The sequence below is a fragment of the Phascolarctos cinereus genome, unplaced genomic scaffold (assembly GCF_003287225.1).
Source record: "Phascolarctos cinereus isolate Bilbo 61053 unplaced genomic scaffold, phaCin_HiC Scaffold_4;HRSCAF=312, whole genome shotgun sequence".
NCBI lineage: Eukaryota > Metazoa > Chordata > Mammalia > Diprotodontia > Phascolarctidae > Phascolarctos > Phascolarctos cinereus.
Window position 1 is genome coordinate 683,726,202 of NW_027555847.1, and position 25,012 is coordinate 683,751,213.

Below are 25,012 nucleotides of genomic sequence, written 5' to 3' on the forward strand. Positions count from 1 at the left end.
ACAGTGAAGCCTGCACCTGGGTGGTCCCAGTGTGAGCTGAGGGAAGAGGAGGCTTATGGGAAAGATGCTGAGGAAATAGAAAAGCCTGGATATGGCGAGTGAATGGCAGGGGCGGAGGCGGGGGGAGCGAATGAGGGAGAGGAGTCGAGGATGACAGTGAGCATCAGTGACTGCGGGAAGATGCCCATGGGCACAGAAGGGATGGATTTGGCGAGGTGGGGAAGATAATAAATTCCTCACCAGATACGTGCAATCATTAATTGATAATTCTACCGTTTGGCCCAGACTCATCTCGCGCCTCCCGCTAGGGAGTGGCTGATTGCTTCCTCCTCCCGCTCCTTCTCCCCCGCCCGGGAATCTTTGATTGGCCCCGTTGCTCCTCCCCCTCCAGACCATCCACGGCTCCAGAGGGCAATGATTGGTTCCCTGGACCGCTTCTGAGAACCTCGCCCCCATCTCCGAGGTGTTGATTGGTCTCTCATCCTTTTTCTTAGGATAGGCGGGGCCAACCAGACCTCCTAGTGACTGAAACCCTGAGTTCAGATATAAAACAACAAAATGGCGATTTCCCGTCTTAGGCGCCACAGGAAATGATGGATTGGAGAGTTTATATGTGCAGGGAGGAATGTGATGGAGTCCAGTTTTGTCCACTTGATCTCCTAGGCGACTGCAGGCTTCGCGCTTAAATGTGGGGCGTGGCTAGGGAAATGACTCCTGGCGGCCAATCGGGTCCTCCAGCTCCTCTGTGAAGCGAAGGCTGTGTGTCGGGGGATTCTGGGATTCGTAGTTTCTGTTTTAAAAAAAGCCACTCCGCGCAGGCGCAGGCGCATTCTTCAGGCTAAGGATGCGCGCGGGTTTTAGTCGCCATTAGAATAGCACAGATTTAGGGACCTGGGCTCCGGTCCTCGGAGGTAGCTCCGCGTATGACGAAGCGGGGCAGAGCCCTTTTACCAGGTACTTGGGCACCTAGAGGAGGTTTCGGGGCTCGACATTTGGGGAGTGGGGCTGACGGCCTCTGAAGCTTCTTGGTCAGTGAGGCCGCGGGATGCGGAGGCCTGTGGAGCATCAAGGGGCGGGGCCTCTGGGGGAGAGGCGTGAGGGGGCGGGGTCGCTGGGGGAGAGGCATCTAGGGGTCCGGGGCTGGAGGCCGCTGGGGGGGAGGCTTGAGGGGGCGGGGCCGCTGGGAGAGAGGCATTAAGGGGCCAGGGGGGCGCTGCTGGGGGAGAGGCATTAAAGAGTCCGGGGGTGGAGGCCTCTCGGGGGGAGAGGCTTTAAGGGGGCGGGATGTTGGGGAGGGAGGTGTGAGGGGCTGGGTCTTGACTGGAGAGGGAAGGGAACCTTTTGGGGGAGGAGAAGGAAGATTGCGGGGGTCTGTTGGGGGACAAGGGAGGGAGGGTCGCTTGGATGGGGGGGCATCAGAGGTAGTGTGTTTGGTGTGAGGAGCGTTTGGTCCAGGTCTCTCCGACACCTGAAGACTTCTGAGGAAGCATCTGGAGCGGGGGCCTCGGGAAGGAGGGCGGGGTCACTGGAGGGCAACCGCATTGCAGTACTAACCGAGGGGGGTAGAGTCTCAAGGCTTCTGCAGGATTGGGGCAGGAACACTGTGGATGTGAAGAGGAGGCCCTGGCTATTTGTGAAAGGAGCACTGTAAGAACAGGGCAGGGTTATGGAAGCATGAAAAACTCGGGGCCTAGATGACACCTTAAGGTCCTTCCTGGCCCTAAACCAGTGAATCTTTGAAGCTGTGAAGAACATGGGAGAAAGGCCTCATCAGCAAGAGGAAGGAATTGAGAGTGAGAAGGTATTGGGTCAGAGCCAGCCTAGGGACATAAGGAACTGTTTTATTGTATGGATGATAGATTTAGGACAGAAAGGGACAGAATTTTGAGTCCAACCCCCTCGTTTTACTGGTGAGGACACTAAGGTTCAAGTCCTCACAAATAAGTGGCACCTTCTGACTCCAAGTCCTGGGCCCTTTAATATACATCCATGCCCAATCAAGGAGATGGGGCATTAGAAGGGAAAAGGAGGGTGGGGTGGAGGAGATCTCTGCTTTGGGATGGCAGCTGTGGGGTGAATAGTCTTGGGAACTTAGACTGGAGGATCTGATTGGTTTCTCTTTTCCCACTGATTTATTTGCCACTGTGACAGGATGCTTTAGTATGGGGAAAGTTTTCCCTGTAGGATTTGAGACCTGGAATGAAACCTGAAACAAGGGGTTTCTTTTTCTTTTTTAAAAAAAAATCACGAATTTCCTTAGTTGAAGTTTCCCTCTGGTCCCTCATTGTGGTGGGAAATGACCCTGGTTATCTCTGAGGTTATGTCAAGTTGTAAGTAATTGTAAGCTGTGAAGACTGCTACTAAAGTGGAACATCTTCATATATTGTTCCAGAAAGGGACTTGTCTGCCCTTGTCGTTGTCATCATCATCATCATCATCATCATCATCATCATCATAGCTAACATTTCTATAGTGTCATCATCACCATTATCATCAGCGTCATCATAGCTAACATTTCTATATAAAATATTTTTTATAGGTTTGCAAAGTGCTTTAGGTATATCATTTCACTGATGTGGATACTCTCTCCACTGATACAAAATCATGGCGTCTCCAGATCCTGACTTACATTGTTATGCCCCTTCATGCACTTGGCATTCAGCCAAACTTCAGGACTTTGTGTTCCTTGAACTCTGCTGGCAGCAGGCTCAGGACCCATAGTCATCTCCACAACATAATGAGGTCACAGGATCAGAGGATATAGAAATGGAAGAGATTGCAGAGATCATCTAATCTAACTTTCTTATTTATTAGTGAAGAAACTGTCCCAGGAATGTTATGTGACATATCCAAGATGATTAAACTTTCAAATGTTGGGTTTTTTTGAAGCCTGTAGCATTTACAGACACTTGATCATATAGCCAGTGGAGAGGGGGAGCAGAGCCAGGACATGTACCTGAGTCTTCTAATTTCAAATCCAGTACTCTTTCCATTCTACTATGTTTCCTTGATGTAGTATCTTTCATGTAATACATCATAGGTTGTTTAACTATGTCCCTGTGGCTTGATCCATTGACACTGGCCTCCTTGGTGTTCTTTGCACTAGATTCTCCATCTCCCAGCTCCATGCATTTTCACTGGCTGTCCCCCATGCCTGGAACTCTCTCTCTCCTCGTTTCTACTTCTACCTTCTCTGACTTCCTTCAGATCCTAGCTAAAATCCCACTTTCTACAGGAAGCCTTTTTCTGATCTCTTTCTTAATGCTTAATTGCTATTTGCAGTTTATCCTGTGTGTAGCTTGTTTGTTGTTTGCACCTCAGCTTCCCTATTAGACTGTGACAAGGACTGGGTTTTTTTGCCTTTTTTTGTATCCCCAGTGCTTAACACAGTGCCTGGCATATAGTAGACACTTAATGAATGCTTATTGACTGACTGCTGTTGGCTGTGTGTTTCTCCCTACAGTGGGCCTTAGTAGAATGTGTGCTGCTCAGCTTGTGTCTGAAGGAGATACAGATATGAATGCCACAGTGGAAGGGAAAGATGCTGGAGAGACTGCATCCTTGAATGAGGCAATGACCACTTCCCCAAGTGCTCAAGTTACACCTTCCGGTGAACAAAATAAAGTCCCGAGTGCAGAGGACCCTGGGGAGCAAGAAACCAGCCGAGGAAGAGACACATTAGACCCTGCAGTCTCTCATCAGAACTTGAGATGGTTTCAGCGCCCTGGAGTAGCTCCACCCCAAGACGAGGAGCTGAGCCAAATCCGGGAGCTCTGTATGCAGTGGATGGATCCTGAGACTCATGCCAAAGAGGATGTTCTGGATATGCTGGTGCTGGATCAATATGTGATTGTCCTGCCCAGAGAAATCATGACTTGGGTAAAGTCACAGCCTTCGGAGAACAGTGAGGAGGTAGAGATCCTCTTGGAAGATTTGAGCCAGATGTTTGAGGACAATGGTAAGAATTTCAGAAGGATGGAGAGAGAAGAAATCCTTCCCAGGGCATAAGAGGAAATTAGGCCTTGAAGCCAGAATAGGGCAAAGGATCATTTGGTGAGAATGTTGCCCTTGAGATCAGTGATTGAGAAGGTATAGGCCTCACATATCACTTAGTAGAGCCCAATCTTCCCCATGGAATAACTTGGCATAACAGCCCATGAAGAGAAGGAAACCATGGAGTTAGAAAGGCTGTGTCTTAATTATCTTTTGTGTGGCAAGATAGAGGGACAGCCCAATGGTTAGGCTTATTTGAAAGATTTATGCCATTATGCCCATAAACTCTTAGAATCGGTCTCAGTAATACTAATTCTCTAAAGTACTTCATGTGTAGATCATGTATGGTCACCTTCATTTTCCAGTGAAGGGGTCAAAGAACATATAAATGGTCACATGATTTCTTCAAATTGGTTAAGCCAAAGTCAAGAGCCCCATTCCTCCCATCATTTACTCTTTTGGTGAACCATACTGCTTTTCTGATGGAAAATGTTCATTTTACTATCTGTGAAGTTCTTTTCCCTAGCTGGATCAGTGCATTGATTCATCATGTTATGTAAGATAGGAAATATTTGAAAAAGTTTCTCTATAAAAGAGGTAATTGTGTTACAGAGAGGTTGAGTTAAACTTTCATATTACTGAGTGATTTAGAGACAGAGCTATGAGTTTAATGTGCACATCCTGATTCGTAGAGCAGAACTCCGTCCCTTGGACCCTACCATGACCCCTGAGTCAGAATTGGGAGCCTATCTGTCTCCTTTCTTTCACTCCTTTCCTCAGTTCTAAGGGTAACTGGGGGCTGTTCCTAAATGACTTCTGTCCTTATTCTGTAAAAGGTGTGTTTAGAGGAATTTCTAGCCTCATGAGCATTGGGTCTATGAGGCCAGATTGGGTTTCCTTATAGCTTCATGTTCTTTCCGCAGTCCTACCTTCTCAGGACTCTGCTGTTTCCCAGGATCAGAGCTCTGCAGAAGAGGGAGCAGCTTCTAGGCCCTTGCCAGATGAATCCCAGGTGAGTGGGAGCCTTAGTTCTTTCCTGACATGCCATGCAGAACCTGCATTCTTCAGGTGAAGATTTATTTCCTTTCTGTGTCCTAGAATTAAGGCATTGGGCCATACTATTAGATCAGTCATGTCAAACTCCAATAGAATTGGGGCCACAGGATTCCTGTAGGCCACATATTGACTTAGAAAATCACAAATGAACATTACTTATGTTCTATTGTATTTTTATTTATTGAATATTTCCCAATTACATTTAAGTCTGATTTGGGGCCATTTGTTGGACACCACTGTAGTAAATAGTATTAATTATGTAGAGTGATCTCGACTTCTTCTCTTAGTGACCTTTTCCTCTCTAGTTAATGTTCACTTCTTAATTTAGTAGAATGTAAGCCCCAAGAAGGTGGAGACTGTTTTATTTTTGTCTTTGCTTAGTGCAGTGCCTTTCATGTACTAGGCACTTAATAAGTGTTTGTTCAATTGAATTCAACAAATAATTCAGGCTTCTTGTATACATTGAACTGTACCAGGTGCTGGGAGGGATACAGAAAATAAAATAGAAAAGTAGTCCTTCCATCAAGGGGCTTGAATTCTCATTGGAGAGAACAGGTGAACATATTTTTCACAGTTAAGGACTTCCTTGTATTGTTTTTAAATACAGAAATGAGCTGGTACAGGCCATAGATGCTCTATGGGTTGAGATTGGCAGATGAGTGTGAGCTGGAATAGTCAGGGAAATCAAATGGAGGAGATAGACTTTTTGGTATTGTTTGTCCCTTGTTCTCGAAGAGGACCATGGCATCAGGAGGGTAATGCTGTGACTTGCAAGTGAATTGGATTTAAATGAGGAGGGCTGTGCGAAGTCACCACCCTCACTCACTCCTCCAGAGCCATCTGGGTTCAGTGGTAAGATATCAGGTAGACTTTAAGTTTGACCTGAAGGAAGGGTAGGAGCCAGTTAGTTGGAAATGAAGGTGACAAGATTCTAGATGGGGAGAAAATCATGAGCAGAGGGTGAGATGGGTAAACTCGTATATCTATCCTGGCTGGAACAGATGGTTCTTTTGGGATGGGAAGAGTGGAGCAGTCTAGCATAGGGTCCCCCTAGACTTTCTCTCCTACCTCCAGAGTCAGGGTGACTTCATGTCTTCAACCCTGCAGGCTCACTCCATGTCAGTCCCGTAGGCTTCTGGATGTTCCCTTGAAAGCCATGTTTTCTACAAAGCAAAATGTATAGTAGAGAGTCAATCATTATTTGACTTAAAATGCACAAAACTCTTTTTTTTTTATACTGTGAGAACCAGTTATTAATAGCATTACCTTCTGGAGGGTCCCAGGTCCTTACAGAGAGGCTAGTTCTTGAGTAAGTGGGAATGTTTTTGGTGTTTAGGACTCTGTGACATTTAAGGATGTGGCTGTAATGTTCAGTCGGAAGGAATGGTGGCATTTGCAGCCAGCCCAGATGGAGCTGTACAGAGATGTGATGCTGGAGAACTACAAAAACATGGTCTCTGTGGGTAAGGACAGTCTTCCTGTGTGACTCTTCCCGCTAACCCTAACCCTAAATGCTCACTTCTTCCTTTATTAAAGGTTATAGAGCCACTGAAAGAATTAGCTGATGCCTGACTTGATGTACAGGGATCTCCCTCATTTCTTGGGCACCAAGTATGCTTCTACTCCTTTTCCTGGGTGAAGGGACTTGGAGTTGTCATAAGCATTACAGACTGGCAGATTCGTTGTGCTGCCTCTGAGGCTCTGTCTCTTCTAGCTTCTGTTTTCCCAGAGTATTCACAAAAAGGGCCCAACAGGGGGCAGCTGGGTGGCACAGTGGATAGAGCACTGGCCCTGGATTCAGGAGGACCTGAGTTCAAATCCAGCCTCAGACACATAACACTTACTAGCTGTGTGACCCTGGGCAAGTCACATAACCCCATTGCCTAACCAAATTTAAAAAAAAAAAAGAAGAAGAAAAATGGCCTAACAGGGAGGACAGACAATTTATTTTGCTTTAAATTTGCTTTCATATTCAATTTGCTTTCAAATGAACTCTGTGACCTGTTAACTCCCTGTTCCTGCCTTCCCCCTTTTTGTGTCCTAATGCTGAGTCCCTCCAGTGCTCTTTTATACTCTCCTCGGCCCTGTTCCTTGCATGTTCTTGATTCTTTGATGAGGAAGGGGCAAAGATTGCAATCTGAGGTGGATCTTTATGCCCTTCGCATTTCTTTGTCCCTGAGCAGGGCTTCTTACTTCTAAGCCAGAGCTGATAGCCCAGCTGGAGAGAGGGGAAGCGCCGTGGATGCGGAGCAGGAATGTCCCCAGAGGTCCTGGTGCAGGTGAGTGAGGGAGAACTAGGCCAATGAATCCTTGCAAAGAAGATCCAGCTTTTTTTCAGTTGGGAAGTGTTGGTCTGGCACCTTTCCTTGAAGCCCCTTAGGCAGTGGAGAGGCCTCAGGTTGTCCAGCATTAGCTCCTGCCTTGTGTCCTTATCTTTACCCCAGCACGTTATTTTCCTACCTTCTCTCATAAGTCACTCTAGGTTGAGAGAAGTAGTGTCACTTCTCCTGTTTGAAACTAGCCCTTCCACAGGTACTCTGGGTTCTATCACATTCTGCTTCCTTAGGGACACTGTCCCTGTGGAAATTCCTGCTTCTAGCATGCTACAAACTCACAAAAAATAATTTTGAAGTTTAATTAAATTTTTTTAGACTTAGTTTTGTGAATTTTGAATGTTAATTTTAACAAGATGGTGCACACTGTCATTATGCGCTTGCATCTATGACAATTTCAGGATAACACTTTCTCAGACCATCAGATCAATAGAGGGAGTTTACTTGCTTGGCCACTTTGGTCACCTGATCTGTATTCACTAGACTTTTTCTTGTGGGATCACATCAAAACTATCATGTATGTATGAACCAAAATGTCACTTTTTGGATGATTTTAAGACTAGGATTACAAACACAGACCTTTCAGTCTGATTAGCAGTAACTGAGGAAAGCTTTTACAAAATTTGCAGATCAACTAGAGTGATATTTTGCATGACAGTGGTTATATGGGATTTTTATAAGAAACATCAGTATTTAAAAATTTAAGTGATTAACCTTTCAGAATTTTTTAAGGTGTGTAGCATTTGTACTTCTGAAGTTATTAAAGCTTAAAACTGCCCCAAGACTTTTGGGATACCCTGTATTTTGATCTGCTCTATGTTTTTTTTATTTGAATTTTTACTTTTTAATAACTTGAAATTAAATTTTATTTTTTTCACTGAACCAAAATTTGCCATTTCTCCTTCCTACTTTGCCTCCCCTCACTGCAAAAGAAAGAAAAGGCCCTTATAACAAATAATAATCAAACAAAACAAATTCCCACATTGGCCATGTTCAAAAACTGTGTTTCATTTTGTGTTCTGAGTCTATCACCTTTCTGCCTGGAGGTGGGTACCATGTTTCATCATGAGTCTCCAGTTGGTCAAAGTCTTTTAAAGTTGTTTGTTTTTTCAACATTGTTGTTATTGTATAAATTGTTCTCCTGGTTCAGCTTACTTCTCTCATCATTAGTTCATAATACATCTTCCCAGATTTCTCTGAAACTGTTTCTTTCATCATTTCTTTTCAAAACAGTAGTATTTATTCTCATGGCATATCATATTCATTTACCATCACTCGTCCAGCCATTTGGCACCATCTTAGTTTCCAGTTTTTTGCCATCATGAAAAGAGCTGCTATAAGTATTTTTGTACATATAGATCCATTTATTCTTTCTTTGATCTCCTTTGGATATAGACCTAGTAATAATATCACTGAGTGCATAGTTGAATAATTTTTTGGACATAGTTCCAAATGGTTTTCTAGAATAGCTGGGCTAGTTAACACCTCAGCTGGTAGTGTATCAGCCTATTTTCCCACAGCCCCTTCAGCAATTGTCATTTTCTTTTCTTGCCAGCTTTGACAGTTGATAGGTATGAGGTGCAACCTCAAGTTGTTTTAATGTGCATTTCTCTAATTATTGGTTGTTTAAAGCATTTTTTCCATATAGCTTTTGATAGCTTGGATTTCTTTCTCTGAAAACTGATATTCACATTCGTTGATCAGTATTAATCAGGGAGTGGCTCTTATAAATTTGAACCGGTTCCCTGTATTGCCTTATATTTTTTAAAAAGACATTTGCTTGATTCTACCCATTCCAGGTATCTTCTACTTTCTTTCATTCTTTTCATTGACATATTTCTTAGCTGTGTTGTGCACTTATGTGCCTAAGGTCACATTGAGGCAGTAAGTGGTAGAACCAGGACTCAAGCTCGGGGGATAATAATATTTGTGCTACCTTCTTCAGAATTGTGAGATCAGTCGTGATCATTTCAACAAAGGGTTTTCAATTCTAGATTGTTGTATAAATGTCAATTATCAGTATTCTTAGTCTGACTCCTTTTAAATGTGTTGTATCTGTTACAGTGTCTTTACTGCTGGGTTACTTACCATAGCTTTCTAATATCGGGACCTTCCAGAGGCTAACAGAGAATGGCTTAGAAACTTGAGGGCAGACAGAATCATTGAAGGTGCTGGGGAAGATGAAAAAGACTCAGGGGAAGAGGTTTGCATAGGAGTACTGCTTTGCCCTCCAACCTTTTCTCCCAAAGTAGCAAGGGTGCTGCTTCTGCTCCTAATATTAGCCAAAGAGTTCACTCTTGTCCTTGTCCCCAACACACTAGGAAATGTACTCGGCAGCTCTCTTAAAAACAGAATAAAGAATAACTCTGAGCCTGAAAAAGTCAGAGTGCCTAGAATTTAACCGTAAAGTTTTAGTTAGCTTTTGTTCATTGTTTCATTGTTCTCATGACCCTCAGAAATGTATTTATACTAAGTAATGAGGAATTATTGTTTCCTTTTTCTTCAACAAAGTGTGAGGGACATTTACATATTTTATTTCTTTCAGGTTCAGAGACCAGGTTTGTTACAAAAGAATCAGCTCCAAAACCGGGCATTTATTTGAAAGACCCATCTCAGGAAAGGCTCTCGAGAGATGGTCCCTGTGCCTCTACATTGGGAGGAGCCTGGAAATGTGAGGAAAAGCAGCAAGACAACCAAGAAGGACAATCTAGTCAAGTAACAATAGAACAGGAGAAAACATCTAAGGTGAGAAGACCTAGATGCAATATATTTAGGAAATACTTCAGGCCAGGGTCAGGCATTGTTACAAAAAAGAAAGTTCCTACAGGAACAAATCTCCATAAATATACTAAACATAAAATGAGCCTCAAACAGTATTTAGACCTGGTTAGAAGTAAAATGACAACCCCAGAGAAGAAACCTAATTTTAAGGTAAGGCCGAAGACCCGAAGTTACTACTCAAACCTTTTTAAGTCTCGTAGGATACCTCCTGGAAAAAAAGGCTACAAGTGTAAGGCATGTGGGAAAACTTTCATCTACAATTCATCTCTTACTCGACATCTGAGAATTCACACTGGGGAGAAACCCTACAAATGTTATGAATGTAAGAAGAGCTTTAGGCGGCGCTCATTTTTCAATCTACATAAGAGAGTTCATACTGGAGAGAAACCTTTTAAGTGTAATCAGTGTAAGAAAGCTTTCATCCGGGACTCATCCCTTTTTAAGCATCAAATAATTCATACAGGAAAGAGACCCTACAAGTGTAATGAATGTAAGAAAGCCTTTACCCAGAGGGGGCTACTTACTGAACATCAAAGGACTCATACTGGAGAGAAACCCTTTAAATGTGATGTGTGTAAGAAAGACTTCAGTCACAAATCATCCCTTATTCAACATCAGAGAATTCATACTGGAGAAAGAACCTTCAAGTGTAATATATGTGAAAAAGCCTTCAACCAGAGCACACGCCTAACTGAACATAAAAGAATTCATACTGGAGAGAAACCCTATAAGTGTAATAAATGTGAGAAGGCCTTCACTCAAAGAACACATCTCAATGAGCATCAGAGAGTTCATACTGGAGAGAAGCCCTATAAATGTAGTCATTGTGAGAAAGCTTTCAGTAATAGCTCATCCCTTACTCAGCATCTTCGAATTCATACTGGAGAGAAACCTTATAAATGTGATCAATGTGAGAAGGCCTTCAGTCAGAACTCATCCCTTATCATACATCTGAGATTCCATAGTGGGGAAACACCTTTTAAGTGTAAGGACTGTGGAAAGGCCTTCAGCCGTAACTCATCCCTTACGAGGCATCAGAAAACTCATAGTGGGGAGAAACCTTTCAAGTGTAATGAATGTGGGAAAGCCTTTGGTAGGAACTCATCCCTAACTGACCATCAGAAAATCCATACTGGAAAGAAACCTTATAAGTGTAATGAATGTGGGATATCCTTCAATCAGAATACTCGCCTTATTGAACATCAGAGAATACATACTGGAGAGAAGCCCCACAAATGTGATCTGTGTAAGAAAGCCTTCAGGAGTAGTTCAGCTGTTCTCAGGCATCAGAGAATTCATAGTGGAGAATAACAGAGTGGGATCATGCACGGGGAAAGCTTCAGTCACACTTGTCACTTATTAAATACCCCAGAGTCAAATGATCACAATCTGCCCCTTGGGAGTTAGAGAGAGATTTCCCTCTTCCCTGTAGTACACTACCTGCTTTCAAGCCACGGATTTGCATAAGTTGAACAGGAAGGAGCATTGTTATGAGATCTGTAGTAGTAGAAGTACCGAGTCTTCTAAAAATAACTAACAGAAGAAGGAATCTTAAAGTTTCCAACTCTAGTATTAAAACAACTGGGTAATATCTGTGAGTAAAGGGATAAAAGAAAGTCCTGCTAAAGTAAATGCATATTTTAAAAGTATCCCTGTTACTTTTGGTGTGCACAAACTAGTTGTGGGCACATCCCTGTGAAATATCTTCAGATTCTTGTATATTTCACCCTGAAACAAGTTCCTAGTGTTAGGTAGGCTAGTGAAGAGTGGATAGAATTTTTTTCAATTGGGCCTGCCACTAGATCTAGAAGATGGAGGGGATGAGGCAGGACCCCCTAGTTTAAGAGTAAGGAAGATAGAAAGTTGTTTTGGAGCTAAAGAAACTTTGTTTCTTTTTTCTCCCGGACAGTGGTAGGAGTTGTAATAGATACCTTCTTTGGTTTCTTGGCATTCTCTTGTCTCTACCCCAGGGGTTCCAGTGCCCTATGTTGCCTTCTGACTACCCAAAGTCCTTTGCTGTATCCTCTACTCATCCCTAACTTCTTCTACAATGTCTTATGTTCTAGAATTACTGCTTTTCTGCTTCTTCCCATCAGCACTTCCCTTTCCTCAGTGCATCTTAATATGGAAATTCAATTTACACTCCATTCCCAAGATTTACCTTCCAGCCTGTTTCTTGGAGGTTGAACTATGACTTACTGGGTGATATTGCCTCCAAGCTGTGGGCCAAGGGGCCCACAGATTGCAGTCATGCCTGAGCCCAGCCTTTCCAAATCAAGCGTTTTGCTTCTTTGGAATTGGAATAGGAGCAGAGGAGGTGAGCTGAAAGCAGGGTAGATTTTGGGCCATGTGGGGAAATAGGTGCAGTTTTCCTGAGGCCCTCCTTCCTTTTCCTGTTTTTGTCTGCTCCTGTCTTCTCTCCTCAGGGGCCTCTTCTGCTTAATCTTGAATCAGGCATTAGTAACTAAGGGAGCATTTTCTGCAGCATCATAATGGAAGGACCTCCAAGAACATCCAGTCCAACTAGCTCATCTTATCAGTGGTAAAACAGATCCCAGAAGAAGAAAGTGGCCCACTAGGGTCATGTAGGTGATAAGTAGCAGGGTCAGGCTTCAAATACAGGCCCTAAGACTTCAAATCCAATGTTCTTTTCACCATACCCTGTCTCCACTGAGCAGGGAATTCTCAGCATCACCAGGCTAGTTGAAAAAGTGATTGCCATGAAGCCAGGAGGGTCACAATCCTTGCTTTTCTCCCTTAGCCATGGTCTCTTTCCCAGAGTGTTTCCTTTGCTTTAGTTCTATGTTTGTCCCTGTTTTCAAGTTTGTAGTTAGGTCCTCCTCCAGCATCATGATACTTATCATGTTAGAAGTACTTTCCAGGTTACAGAGCACCTTTGTGATGACAACCTGTATAGCTCTCCCCTGCTCAAGGGGCCAGTTATTCATCCCTGTCAAAATCAACCCTGCTCAGGCAGGTATTGGCTAAAAACTCAGGTGTGAGTTGATGGAGAGTTAAATGGTGACTCCCTCACTTATAACTTGAAACAATCAGTGAGATTATAGTTGATAGCTATTTCCCATGGTTTTATTCTCACCTCCTTATAATACCCTGGGGATGGCTGTGGTAACGACAAATTGCCTCACCATGTAGAAACAAACCTCTGCCTGTTTTCTTTGAAACTCAACTCTCTAGATCAAACTGATTTCAGAACCCCAGCAGGCCTTTTGTTTCTCTAGGTTTTAAGCTGTCCCTGTCTCCCATTCTCTTATCTCTGATATTGCTGAATTAGCTGTTAGGATAATTTAGACCGCATTCCCAACTGATTCCAAATTCACCCTTACATCTTGAACTTTTTTGTTTCTTAATGTTGTTCCCTCTATATGTTAGGTTAATTTATGATCTTAAGCTACATTGAGAGGTACAGTGTCCAAAATGATTGAGGTTATAGCCCTACTCACTTCTGCCGTGGGCAGAACCTCTCTCAAATTGTGTGTTCAGTTTGGGGTGTCAGTTTTAAGAACAACTTTGGCAAATTGGAGCACATGCAGAAGAAGGTGATGTGGTTTCTCAAGGTAAAGAGAATGTGCCACAAGAAAAACTATTGAAGGAAATGAATGATGTTTAGCTTAGTTAAGAGAACGTGTTGTCAAGTATTTGAACCAGGAAGGGAGATTCAGCTTATTCTGCTTGGTCCCAGAGAGCAGAATTAGGAGCAGTATGTAGAAAGCATCCCAACTCTGAAATTCCCTAATGTGATTCTCTCTAAACCTTCCTGAAGCCAATTTTACAAAGGTTGTGTAAGCAAAAAAAAGCCAGCTGCAGAAGAAGGATAGCTTTGAGATTCCAACCAGGAAAACTTCCAGCAGTGACCAAAGGAGGTTTTTTCCTACCAAGTGGAGGTAGATAAGACCCTGCTTCAGAGAAGGTAAACTGCTGGAGGACAAACTTTTGGTGCCTTACTTTCCTCATAGCCCTAAGTCTAGGGCCATGCTTGTTTTGGCATCTTCCAAAGACTTATTGATTCATTGATTATAGTCAAAAGATTCTAGTTATTTAAATCCCTTCAAAACCCTTTTGTAAGGAGCCCATAGGAATGTAATCAGTAGAAATCCAACTGTCTAACTCAAACTTTTTTCTTTAAGTCTTTAAGAAGACGGTTTTAATTGGTTAGAGCAACTCTAGCCCTGGCCCTTTTGGCCCCAGTCAGTGCGGACTTGGAGTCCAGGTGTCAAAGAACAGGGGAGCATCTCCAGAACGGGCTGTCTGTTGGAAAGGAATTTTTCCCATCGTATTTTGCCCAATCCAAGGAAATCTATCAGGGCTGAATCAACAGAAGCAGTAAGAGGTTTCAGGATTTCTTTAGTGGCATTGATTCTGGTAGCTTGTGTGGGCTTCAGGAAATACACTCTTCTAGAATCCCAAGGAGACCTTAGGTGTCGTCTAGTCCAACTTGTACCCAAAGCAGGAACTCCTTCTTGAAGCAGGAATCCTTGGCAAGTAAGATTGGAGCAGTGAAAAGAGCCGCTGGATAGAGTTTGAGGACAAGGGCTTAAGTCTGAGGCTCGGTCACTGTCAGTGTGACCTTAGGTAAGTCACTTAACTCCTCACTTGTAAAGTGAGGAGTATGAACTGCAGTTATGTCTAAGGTCCTTCAACTCTCTGTCATCTTTTGCTGAGAGATCCCATTTCTTATTTTCTTTGCTCCATCTGCTTCCACCTTTCATTTTTGGGTACTTCTTCGAGAAGATGTAAGTCTCCTCAGAGTTGTGTTCACTAAAGACTAGACAGCCCAAGCAGTCCTGGTGGATTTGACCCTTCTAAGATTTCAACATTGCCCAAGATGAGACTGGCAGAGCCAGCACTGGGCAGGTAGGCATTGAGGCATGTGTTCAGCCAATGCCAGCTATGATGCACAGATGCTTTTTGGCCCTGTTCTCTTGTCTCCCTGGCCAGCTGTTCTGGCCTCGATTCCATGACTGAAATTTAGCGTTGCTTGTTGGAGACAGAAGGCAGAACGATGAGCCATGAGGCTAAGTTATAGAGACAGTTTCAGGTTCCCTGTAAGGAGGAACTTCCAAACAATAGAGCTGTAGGATGGGCTGCCTGGGGTGAGAGTGGATTCCTCTTTGCTAGAGATGTTCAAGAAGAGGCTGGATGGTTGCTTGTTGGAGATACCATAGAGGGGATCCCCTTTGGAATTTATAGGTTGCACTAGCTATGTTGTGTGAGGGCCATTACAACTCTGAGAATGTGATTCTTCCTCTGTTCACTTGGGCACTTCTGCCCTGGACCAGTTGTAGTTGCTGCCTTCCATCCAAGACCTGTTCATCTGAACTGTATCCACCCATGTCTAGACTGGCCCCATTCTTGGAGAGCTTTCGACAGGCTCCCAGTCGTGCTGTAATCATCAGCTCTATTTGGAAGCTGAGATTCTGATTAATCACTCGTTGTTTAACTAGAATTCTATATAGGAAGCTCACTATGTTTTCTCTGAGATAGAAGCTCTCTGTGTTCTGTGCATTGCTGCTGGCTTTGCTGCTGTAGTGGTTAGCTGTTGTGCTTAGCGGCAAATTTGCGCCTAACGGCCCTAATTGGAGGATTTGTTCTGACTTCCATTGGCTTGCTACATGATCAAGAGAAGCTGTTGATTTATCTTCTGAGCTTGTTCTGCTTCTTTAAAAGGAGCTGTGCCTTTTTTCCCTTCGAATGTCATTGCACAGGAAAGGCAACACCTGCCTAACTAAGATCGGTAAAGAATAAGTGGGAAAGAGGGTAGTGCGGCCCTCTGGTTAGGCCCCACTGGCTGAACCCCGCAGAGTTTGTGCAGGGTCTTATACTTAGTACAAATAGTGGTTTTTGTTGTTGTTTTTTCTTCAAATACTCTTGCACAGGAAGGGCAGTCTGATAGAGCGGAAGAGAGCTGGGTTTGGCGTCACAGGACCTCAGGCATCACTCTTTTCCCCAGCTTCAGATTCCCCACCTGTGAAATGAGCAGCTAGATCAGATGGCTTCTGAGTTCCTGTCTTGTGCTAAAGCTCTGAACTCTGAAGCCACTGAAGTTGAGTTTCCTCCCGTCCCAGCCCTGATGCAGAGGCACTGGGGCATGGTCCAGCTGGCCCTGGGCTTGGTGCCAGAAGACCTAGCTCCGCGTCTCTGCTTTGCCACTTCATGGTTGGGTGGCACTCAACAAGGTAGGTCATAGTTTAGCTTTGATAATAAAGTACGCTAATATACGTAAACTGCTCTGTGAGTTGTAAAACCCTCTATGATGTCAGCTTTAGTAATTGTTGTTGTTTTCTCCTGTAGGAATAGGCTGAGACTTGACTAGGGTGAAAGGGCGTGGTCATCCTGAGAGGCCTCAGAGGCATCTGTGCCTTTAAGTGAGTTCCTCCTCTGACCCTGTGGCCTAAATTTGAGAAGCCCCAGGGCCCCAAGGGTCCTGATTCTGAGAAGCCTTGGGCCCTATCCTGCCGCGGCATCTCTATTTCCTGGGCCTTCTGATGTGGATCTCTTGGATGCTAAGTGCTTTTTTATTCATCCTCCAAGAAATTTGGTGAGCATCTGCAGAGACCACGCCCGAGAAAAGTTTCCAGGGGCGGTCAATGGGTACCTGCTTTCTGGGTATGCTTCATGGGAGGGTAAGGAGAGCAGAACATGGTCTGGGCTGTCCTAGACTTGCTGCTTTCCAGGTAACAGTGACGCAGGTCCTGCCTATCACCAGTAAGGGGAAGAGGGGGTGGGGAAGAGGAGGGTGCCGCCCCTTCGATGTGCCCCACTGGCTGAACCCTGCAGAGTTTATATGTGCTTAATCCAAGTCATGTTTAGTTGAATAAATGTTTAGTTGCAATGATGATGGTCTTTCTGTCTCGTTTCTTACCTGTTTTAAATGAAGAGATCTGATAGGATTTTTTCTTATGTTTTGTGTACAATCCCCTGTTTTCAATATGTTAATCCACTAGGGACACAGAGGGCTTCTGCACCCTGGTGACTTCCCTGTCCTCCCTGTATGGGTCTCCTGTCCCCATCCCCTCCCTCTTTATTCTCCATTTCTCTTTTGGCAGCAGGAAGAGAAATGTAGGTATACACAGAGAAGAATTTGAAGGGGGAAAGGGAAGCATAGTGGGGCTGAAAGGAACTGGAGCAAATGTCTGTCCTTGGAGCTGCAATTAAATCCTAGGACAGTGGCTCTGTCTGAATGTGGTAGGGGATGCCTGGTACTACCCCTAAGTCCTTATGCAGGAGGAGCACCTCCTGGTGGTGTGGGCTTCTGCTGCCCCTGGCTCCCTTCTGAAATCAAGGGAGTTGGATAAGGTGGTTTCTAAGGTTCCCTTCCAGCTCCAAATCCTGTGATCCTGGGAGCCAGTTAGGAAAATGTAGAAATAAGAGAGAGAGAGTGTATGTGTGTGTATGACAGAGAGAGAGAAAGAGAGAGAGAGAGACAGACAGACAGAAAGAGAGAGTGTGTGTATGACAGAGAGAGAGAGACAGACAAAGAGAGAGAGAGTGTGTGTGTATGTGTGTGTATGACAGAGAGAGTGTATGTGTGTATATGACAGAGAGAGACAGAAAGAGAGAGTGTGTGTATGTGTGTGTATGACAGAGACAGACAGAGAGAGAGTGTGTGTGTGTGTATGTGTGTGTATGACAGAGAGAGACAGACAGAAAGAAAGTGTGTGTGTATGTGTGTGTATGACAGAGACAGACAGAAAGAGAGTGTGTGTGTGTGTGTGTGTATGACAGAGAGAGAGACAAAGAGAGAGAAAGTGTGTGTATGACAGAGAGAGAGAGACAGACAGAAAGAGAAAGTGTGTGTGTATGTGTGTGTATGACAGAGAGACAGACCGAAAGAGAGAGTGTGTGTATGTGTGTGTATGACAGAGAGACAGACAGACAGAAAGAGAGTGTGTGTGTGTGTGTGTATGACAGAGAGAGACAGAAAGAGAGAGAGAAAGTGTGTGTGTATGTGTGTGTAAGAGAGAGAGACAGACAGAGAGAGTGTGTGTATGTGTGTGTATGACAGAGAGACAGACAGAAAGAGAGAGAGAGTGTGTGTGTGTATGTGTGTGTATGACAGAGAGAGACTGTATTAGGAGAAGAGCAGTTCTCAAGCATAAAATAAATTTGGGGCTGGGAAAAGAATCTGCCATCATGAAGCCATCTTTAAAGCACTACAAAAGGATTTCCTACTGTTGGGATTCCCCAGGGTAATTTTGGTACAACTTTGACATTGAAAGAAAATCTGCCAGACTCAACGCTGTAGGGGGAGAGCAGAGGGACTAGATTCAGAGTTTAAACCTTTGCTTTGGGATCTCATGACTGATTTTATTTTCAAATATAATTGTCAGTAGCTACTTCTAGGCTTGTTCCTCAGCCTGGCATTAAAGCCCTTCACTTTGTGTTTCTCACCTGATATTCCCTGGCCTTTTTCACTTTGCTCCCCTTTCTTCGTCAGCACTAGCCAGCTTGATGTCCTTCAGCCCCACCCTGGTGGTGCCTCTGCGCGGGGCGTTCCCTGTGCCTGGAATACACTTCCTCCTCATCTCAACCTCTTCAAACTCCTGTCTTTCAAGCTCAGCTCTCGGTTCACCTACTGTGAAGGAAGCCACCGTTCCTCCTCAAATTATGTACGTACTCCTCTGTCTCATGTATTGTTCTCTCTTCAGTAGAATCTGAACTCTTTGAGATCAGTGGCTATTTTTTTCCTTGTTCCCACAGTAACAAACACCAGGCCTCTGTGTCACAGTAGGTGTTTCATAAATATCTGAGAATTGTCTTTCCCAATCTTACCCTAACATGAGGAGTGAGAAGGGGCCCACTTAGAAGGGGGCTGAGCTATCTGCAAAAAGCCTCAAAGAAGGAGATAGAGTCCAGTCTGGTAGGAAGCTTGTACTTGCTGTGATGTCTCCTAGAAACTAAGACCATCTTCTAGGGCCCCAGTATCTGATCAGTCAATCAGTAAACATTCATTAAGCACCTATTATGTGTCTGGCACTGTGCTAAGCATTAGGGTCACAAAAAGAGGCAAAAGACAGTACCTGCCATTAAGGAACTTGCAACCTAATGGTAGGGGAAGAAATATAGACAAAGCAAGCTATATACAGGATAAAAAGGAAATGATAAACAGAGGGAAGGCACTAGAATTAAGAGGAGTTAGGGAAGGCTTCTAGTAAAAGATGGGATTTTAGTCAGAAAGCCAAGCAAGGCAAGTGGAGTTGAAGAAGGAAAGTGTTCCAGGCCTGGGGGACAGCCAGAGAAAATGCCAGGAGCCTAGAGATGGGGAGGGTCTTGTTCGTGGAGCAGCCAGGAAGCTAGTGTCACTGGATCGAAGAGAGAGGTGTAGGAAGACTGGAAGGGTGGGAGGGAGCCAGATTATGAAGGGCTTTGAATGCCAAATAAAGCAATTTATATTTGCTCCTGGAGGCAATGGAAGCCATTGGAGTTTATTGAGTGTGTGTATGGTGGGGTAGGGTTAGGAATGGCTGAGGGGGAAATGGTCAGATCTGTGCTTTAGGAAAATCAATTTAGTTGCTGAATGGAAAATGGATTGGAGTGAGGAGAGGCTTGAGGCAGGCACACCCCCCAGCAGCTATTGTAGTAATCTAGAAGTGAGGGCTTGGGGGCCTGCACTCGAGGGATAGCAGCCTCAGAAGAGAGAAGGGGACGTATTTGAGGTGTTGCAGAGGTGAAAATGACAGGCTTTGGCAACAGATTGGATGTGGGGGTGAGAGAAAGTGAGGAATCCAGGATGACTTAGCTTGTGACAAGGTCTGAGGGATGGGAAGATGGTGGTGCCCTCTGTAGCAGTAGAGAAGGTAGGAGGGGGCAGTGTTTAAGGGGAAAGATAATAGGTTCTGTTTTTGATGTGTCGAGTTTAAGATGTCTACTGGACATCCAGTTTGAGATGTTTGAAAGGCAGTTGGAGATGCAAGACTGAATGTCAGCAGAGAGCTTGGAGCCTGCGGGATGGGTAGGTTTGAGAATCATCAACCTACAGATTCATTCATGTATAGCTCCTGGTGCCTACTAGGTAGGTGCCCATAAATGCCTCTTGTTTGATTGAGCACCATAAACCAACTGCTTACTAAAGCAGAGCCCCGTGCTAGGGTTGGAGAAGACAGCAAAGGTGATTACAATATGAGTAGTGAGGATATACAACACTGATGCACAATGTCATGCAATAACTTTAGTAGAGAATGAAACATCAGAACGTAGGGCCAGTACAGGCAGAGAGGTGAGGCATGTATTAAGCACTCGCCAAGTGCCAGGCACTGAGCTAAGCCTGGGGTTACAAATAAAAGCGAGTAAGACAGTATCTACTGTTGAGAGCTTAAATTCTAAGGGGGGAAGATGAAGCAAAAGGGAAGAGGGTGGGGGGGGCAGAGAGAGTGCAAGAAATGAAGTGTGCATTGGGCTCTCTGAAGCTGGGGCAGCAATGATCTTGTTTACCCTGCGTGAGCAAGAATCGATGAGGAGCGCTAAGGCCCGAGATCTAGAGTTGGGGGAGGCCTTGGACGCCATCTGGTTCAGTGGCCTCGTTCACAGATAAGGACGGAGTGGAGGCCCGGTGCTGAATGGAGGTCAGCCTCATGGAAGAGATGGCATTTGGGCCCAGTTTTGAAGGATGAGTAAGATTTAAAAATCGTCAGGGGTAGTGGTATTTCAGGCATGGAGGATGCCGTAGGCAGAAGCCCTAGTAAGCTGTGAGAGGGCCAGCAGATAGTGTAGTTTGGCCAGAGGGTAGTGTCTGGAAGGAAAGAGTGTGAGATGAGGCTTGGCAAGGTAGAGTTACCTGAGTGGGTGCCGTAGATAGAGCACTAGGCCTGGAATCAGGAAGACCTGAATTCAAATCCAGCCTCAGAAACTTACTAGTCACGTGACTCTGGGCGAGTCATTTATTCTCTGCCTCAATTTCCTCATCCAAAATGGAGATGATAATAGCACCTACTTCACAGGATTGTTGTGAGGATCGAATGAGATGATAATTTAAAATGCTTGGCACAATGCCCGGCATGTAATGTAGGTGCTTAATAAATGCTTCTTTCTTTCCTTCCTTCTTTGGGTGAATCTACATGGCTCCAGGCCATTCCTTTTCCTTAACTCAGTCTTCTTTAATTCACAACTCCTGCCCTCATCCCAGGGAATTCAGTACTGCAGGACTTTCAGGTCCTGTGACCTGCACCTGCAGTCTGCCACAGCCAAAGGAATTACCCGCACCCAAAGCTTGCCTTCTCATAAGCGCTTTACGTACCATAAGGCGCCATAGAAGTGTTAACTTATTATCAAAGGCAAGATCTCCAGCTACCTGGCCCTGCTGCCTCTGAGTTATCACATCAGAAACAAAGTCCATCATCTTTTCATTCCACCATCAAACTCGGATATTTGTGGACATAGCTTTGCAGCCAGCCAGCAGCATCCTTGACATTACCAACTCTTGTCAATTCTACCTATGTAATACTTCTCTTGGGCCACTAGGTGGCGCCATAGTGCATAGAGTGCTGGGCCTGGAGTCAGGAACATGAGTCTTCCTGAATTCATATATGGCCTCAGACACTAGCAGGATGATCCTGGGCAAATCATTTCACCCTGCTTGCCTCAGTTTCCTCATCTGTCAAATGAGCTAGAGAAGGAAATGGCAAAACCATTCCAGTATCTCTGCCAAGAAAACCCTAAATGGGGGCATGAAGCGTTGGACATGACTGAAAAAACAACTAGACAACAACACCTCTCTCACCTGTCTTCTTCTGCCTCACACTGCCATTGATAATTCTAGGTCAGGCACCTATTACTTCCCACTTGGACTGTTACAATTCCTAGTTAGCCTCCCTGCCTCCGTTCTCTCCCCTCTCCGGCTGCCAACATAATCTTCCTAGAGTGCAGGTCTGATCATGGCAGTCCTCTGTTCAGGAAATTTCAGTGGTCAGGTTGAAATACGTACTCCCTCATTTGGCTTTTAAAGCACTGCACTGATGGACTCTGCTGATGGTGCTAGAGTTCTTACTTCCCTTCATGCACTTCTAGGTTCCAAAAACCTCTGCTTTTTGCATGGGCTACCCTTCATGCCTGGAGAGATCTTTCTCTTTACTTCCATCTCTGAGAATTCCTCACTTCAGGATTCAGGTCTGAGGCTACCTTCTACACACAACCAACCTTCCTGACTCATCCTCCATGTGAATGCTCTCTCACCCTCTTCAATGATGTTAGCTGGTTACGTGTTATTCTCCACCACTATACAATGGAGGGCTTCTTTTCTTTTCTTTTCCTTTCATTTTTGCTCCTTGTATCTCCAGAACCTTCTATAGTGCCTTGCCAATAGTAGGTGCTTAATAGATATTTGAGCACTTGGAAATTCTGAGCCCTCTGTGCCCTGGAAGCTAAGGTAGGAGCTTAAACCAGCTTGTCCACCAGCCATCTGGCCCCCTTTTGGGGTATGTAGGCCTTTGGGGCTTCTTGAATCCTCAGGTTTCAGGTTGGTACCCAAATTTCAGTTCATAAAATTACAAGGTGTGGAAGTATCTGTTCCCCTGGACCCCCATTCCCCTAGATCAGTTCTAAGCTAACCCCTGAACTGACTTGTAACAATCGCTTTTGTTATAAGTTAGGAACTATTACTATGGCTTCTAAACCCATGAGGCAGATTTCCAGCAGCTACACAGGAGAACTGGTTTCCTCAATTTTTAGCCAAGTTATGTCTACCTCCACAAAGGTAAGGAAACGGTTTTTTGGGGTGGGGTTGGAAGGCCAGGGTGGCTGAATGCAGTGCCAGAATTTGCCTCGAGGTGGCAACAGCACTTCACAGTCTATCCTACAAACAAGAGAGGTTTTGCCTGGGAGGGTGAAGTGCTGGCTTGGACCACTGGGCTGCAGCGCTGGACCAGAATGATTCTGAGTCCCATTTCTGTGGCCCTTAGTCTGAGCTGCAGCCTCATTTCTGAATCATTATCCGTATTTCTTTTGTACCCCCTTGCTGCCTCAGCCAGGGGCTGCTGCAGGAGGCTCCTGGGGACCCTGAATTAAAGATCAACCTTTTTTGTTTGGGGACAAAGCCTTAGAACTCCCAGCTACCTCCTGCCCAGGACCACGTGCTCATTGACTCGCTGAAGACCCCAGGGTGGAGGGTGGGGGGCGGAAGGAGGGAGGGGATTGGGGAATGGGACATGTGGCTCACTGTACTAAATACCACCGCTGCTGCAGCTCCTCCTCCCAGTGGCGTTCTGATATCCAACTAGGGATGAGTTCTCAAGAGAATTCCCTCTTTCTCCTGCCTCTTCCAAAGGTCTTTGTGGCACCATCCTCAATTTCCTGTCCCCCTTCTCTGACTCTCTTCCCTTGAACATGTTAAGGGCCCCTCAGAAAATTTCGTCATTGGTTTGATCTCCAGGGAAGGCCTAAAGCAGAGAAACATGGTCAGGGAGCAGAACCCCCAAGGGTGAGGACCAGATCCTTGGGCACATGCTGCAGAGCTCATCAGGTACAATGGTACTGTCAGGTATGGCTTGATTCCCGCCGACCAGAAGCCTCTGTGAGCCATAGGGTGTGTCCTGGAGGGTGGAGAGATCACATGGGGAGGGGGATTGTACAGTTTTCCTGAATGTGCTCTGAATGTGCCTTAGGAACTGAGTGCTCCAGGGGGAGGTCAAATGTTTTTAGAAAAAAAATTTTGACTTAAAATACACAGGCTCACACAAACACAGACATATTCACACTCCCATCTCCCTGCCTGCATCACTCATTCTCTCCAGCTAAAGGATTTTTCTGTCTGCAAGTTTAGATCACAAACCAGATCTCAGGGACTTCCTTCCACATGCCAACCTGTTTCAAGTTCTGGGGTAGGAATTAGGAAGTCCGTAGGTCAGACATTTTGGAGAACCTTGGGAACCCTCTGTTGAAAAGGGGAAAACCTCCCTAATTTTGACTTGGGAGAATTAAAAAAATCATTGGTATAGAGGATCCCAGATGAGAATACTCCCTCTCTCTACCAGGATCTGCTCTGTGGCATTGAAAGAGTTGTTGTAAATGACTTGCCCAAGGTCACCTAGCCAAAATGAATCAGAGGTGGGATTTACACCTAGGTCCTCCACTCTGAGACTGGCTCTCTGTCCACTTACACCACTTTGCCTCTTGGTGGGAATAAATGGAAAAAATGAAAATGTATGCTGAAGTAGGCTAGAAAACCAAAAGCCAGGGAGAAGAAGCAGCCATCGATGCCCACATCTCCCTGAAGCTAGCCTGGACTCTCTTAGAAATATAAGGGATCTTCATCTAAGCCACCCATTTTACAGAGAGGAAAGTAAGTCCCGTGATGGGAGGAATGCCTTGCCCAAAGACACATCACATGCTCCTAGTGTCTCTGGTTTTCCTTTAAAATGACAGGAAACTTAAGAATGAACATATCTTCAATTAGTCTAGAAGAGAAGTCTTTTTTTCCCTTTATTTTTAGTTTTCAACATTCACTTTTGTAAAATTTTGAGTTCTAAATTTTCTCCCCTCCCTCTCTTCCCCCCTCTCCAAGATGGCATGTAATCTGATATAGGCCATGTACATACAATCATGTTAAACATATTTCCACATTAGTCATGTTGTGAAAGAAGAATTAGAGCAAAAGGGAAAAAAACACAAGAAAAAAAAAAGAAAATAATATGCTTTGATCTACATTGCAATTCCATAGTTCTTTCTCTGGATGTGGATAGCATTTTCCATCACGAGTCTTTTGGAATTGATGTCAATCATTGCATTGCTGAGAAGAGCTAGGTCTATCAAAGTCGGTCATCGCACAGTGTTGCTGTTACCGTATGTGATGTACTCCTGGTTCTGCTCACTTTCACTCAGCATCAGTCCATACAAGTCTT

At 44.7% G+C, this 25,012-nt stretch overlaps 1 protein-coding gene across 3 annotated transcripts; it reads left to right on the forward strand.

The window, feature by feature from the left end:
- Window positions 1-507: 507 nt before the first annotated feature.
- On the forward strand, window positions 508-17,016 carry LOC110203365 (uncharacterized). 3 transcript variants are annotated; one of them, XR_002322949.2, is made up of 7 exons: window positions 508-954; window positions 3,464-3,958; window positions 4,917-5,005; window positions 6,386-6,512; window positions 7,233-7,328; window positions 9,928-16,357; window positions 16,473-17,016. XR_002322949.2 is itself a non-coding variant. In XM_020979853.2 (6 exons), the coding sequence occupies exons 1-6, from the start codon at window positions 924-926 to the stop codon at window positions 11,472-11,474; spliced, it is 2,385 nt and encodes a 794-aa protein (XP_020835512.1). In that variant the 5' UTR covers window positions 508-923; the 3' UTR covers window positions 11,475-17,016. The 3 variants fall into 3 exon arrangements, 2 of the variants coding, with proteins under 2 accessions (XP_020835512.1, XP_020835513.1); XM_020979853.2 differs by having other exon boundaries at window positions 9,928-17,016; XM_020979854.2 differs by lacking the exon at window positions 508-954 and adding an exon at window positions 1,422-1,801 and having other exon boundaries at window positions 9,928-17,016.
- Window positions 17,017-25,012: the final 7,996 nt, after the last annotated feature.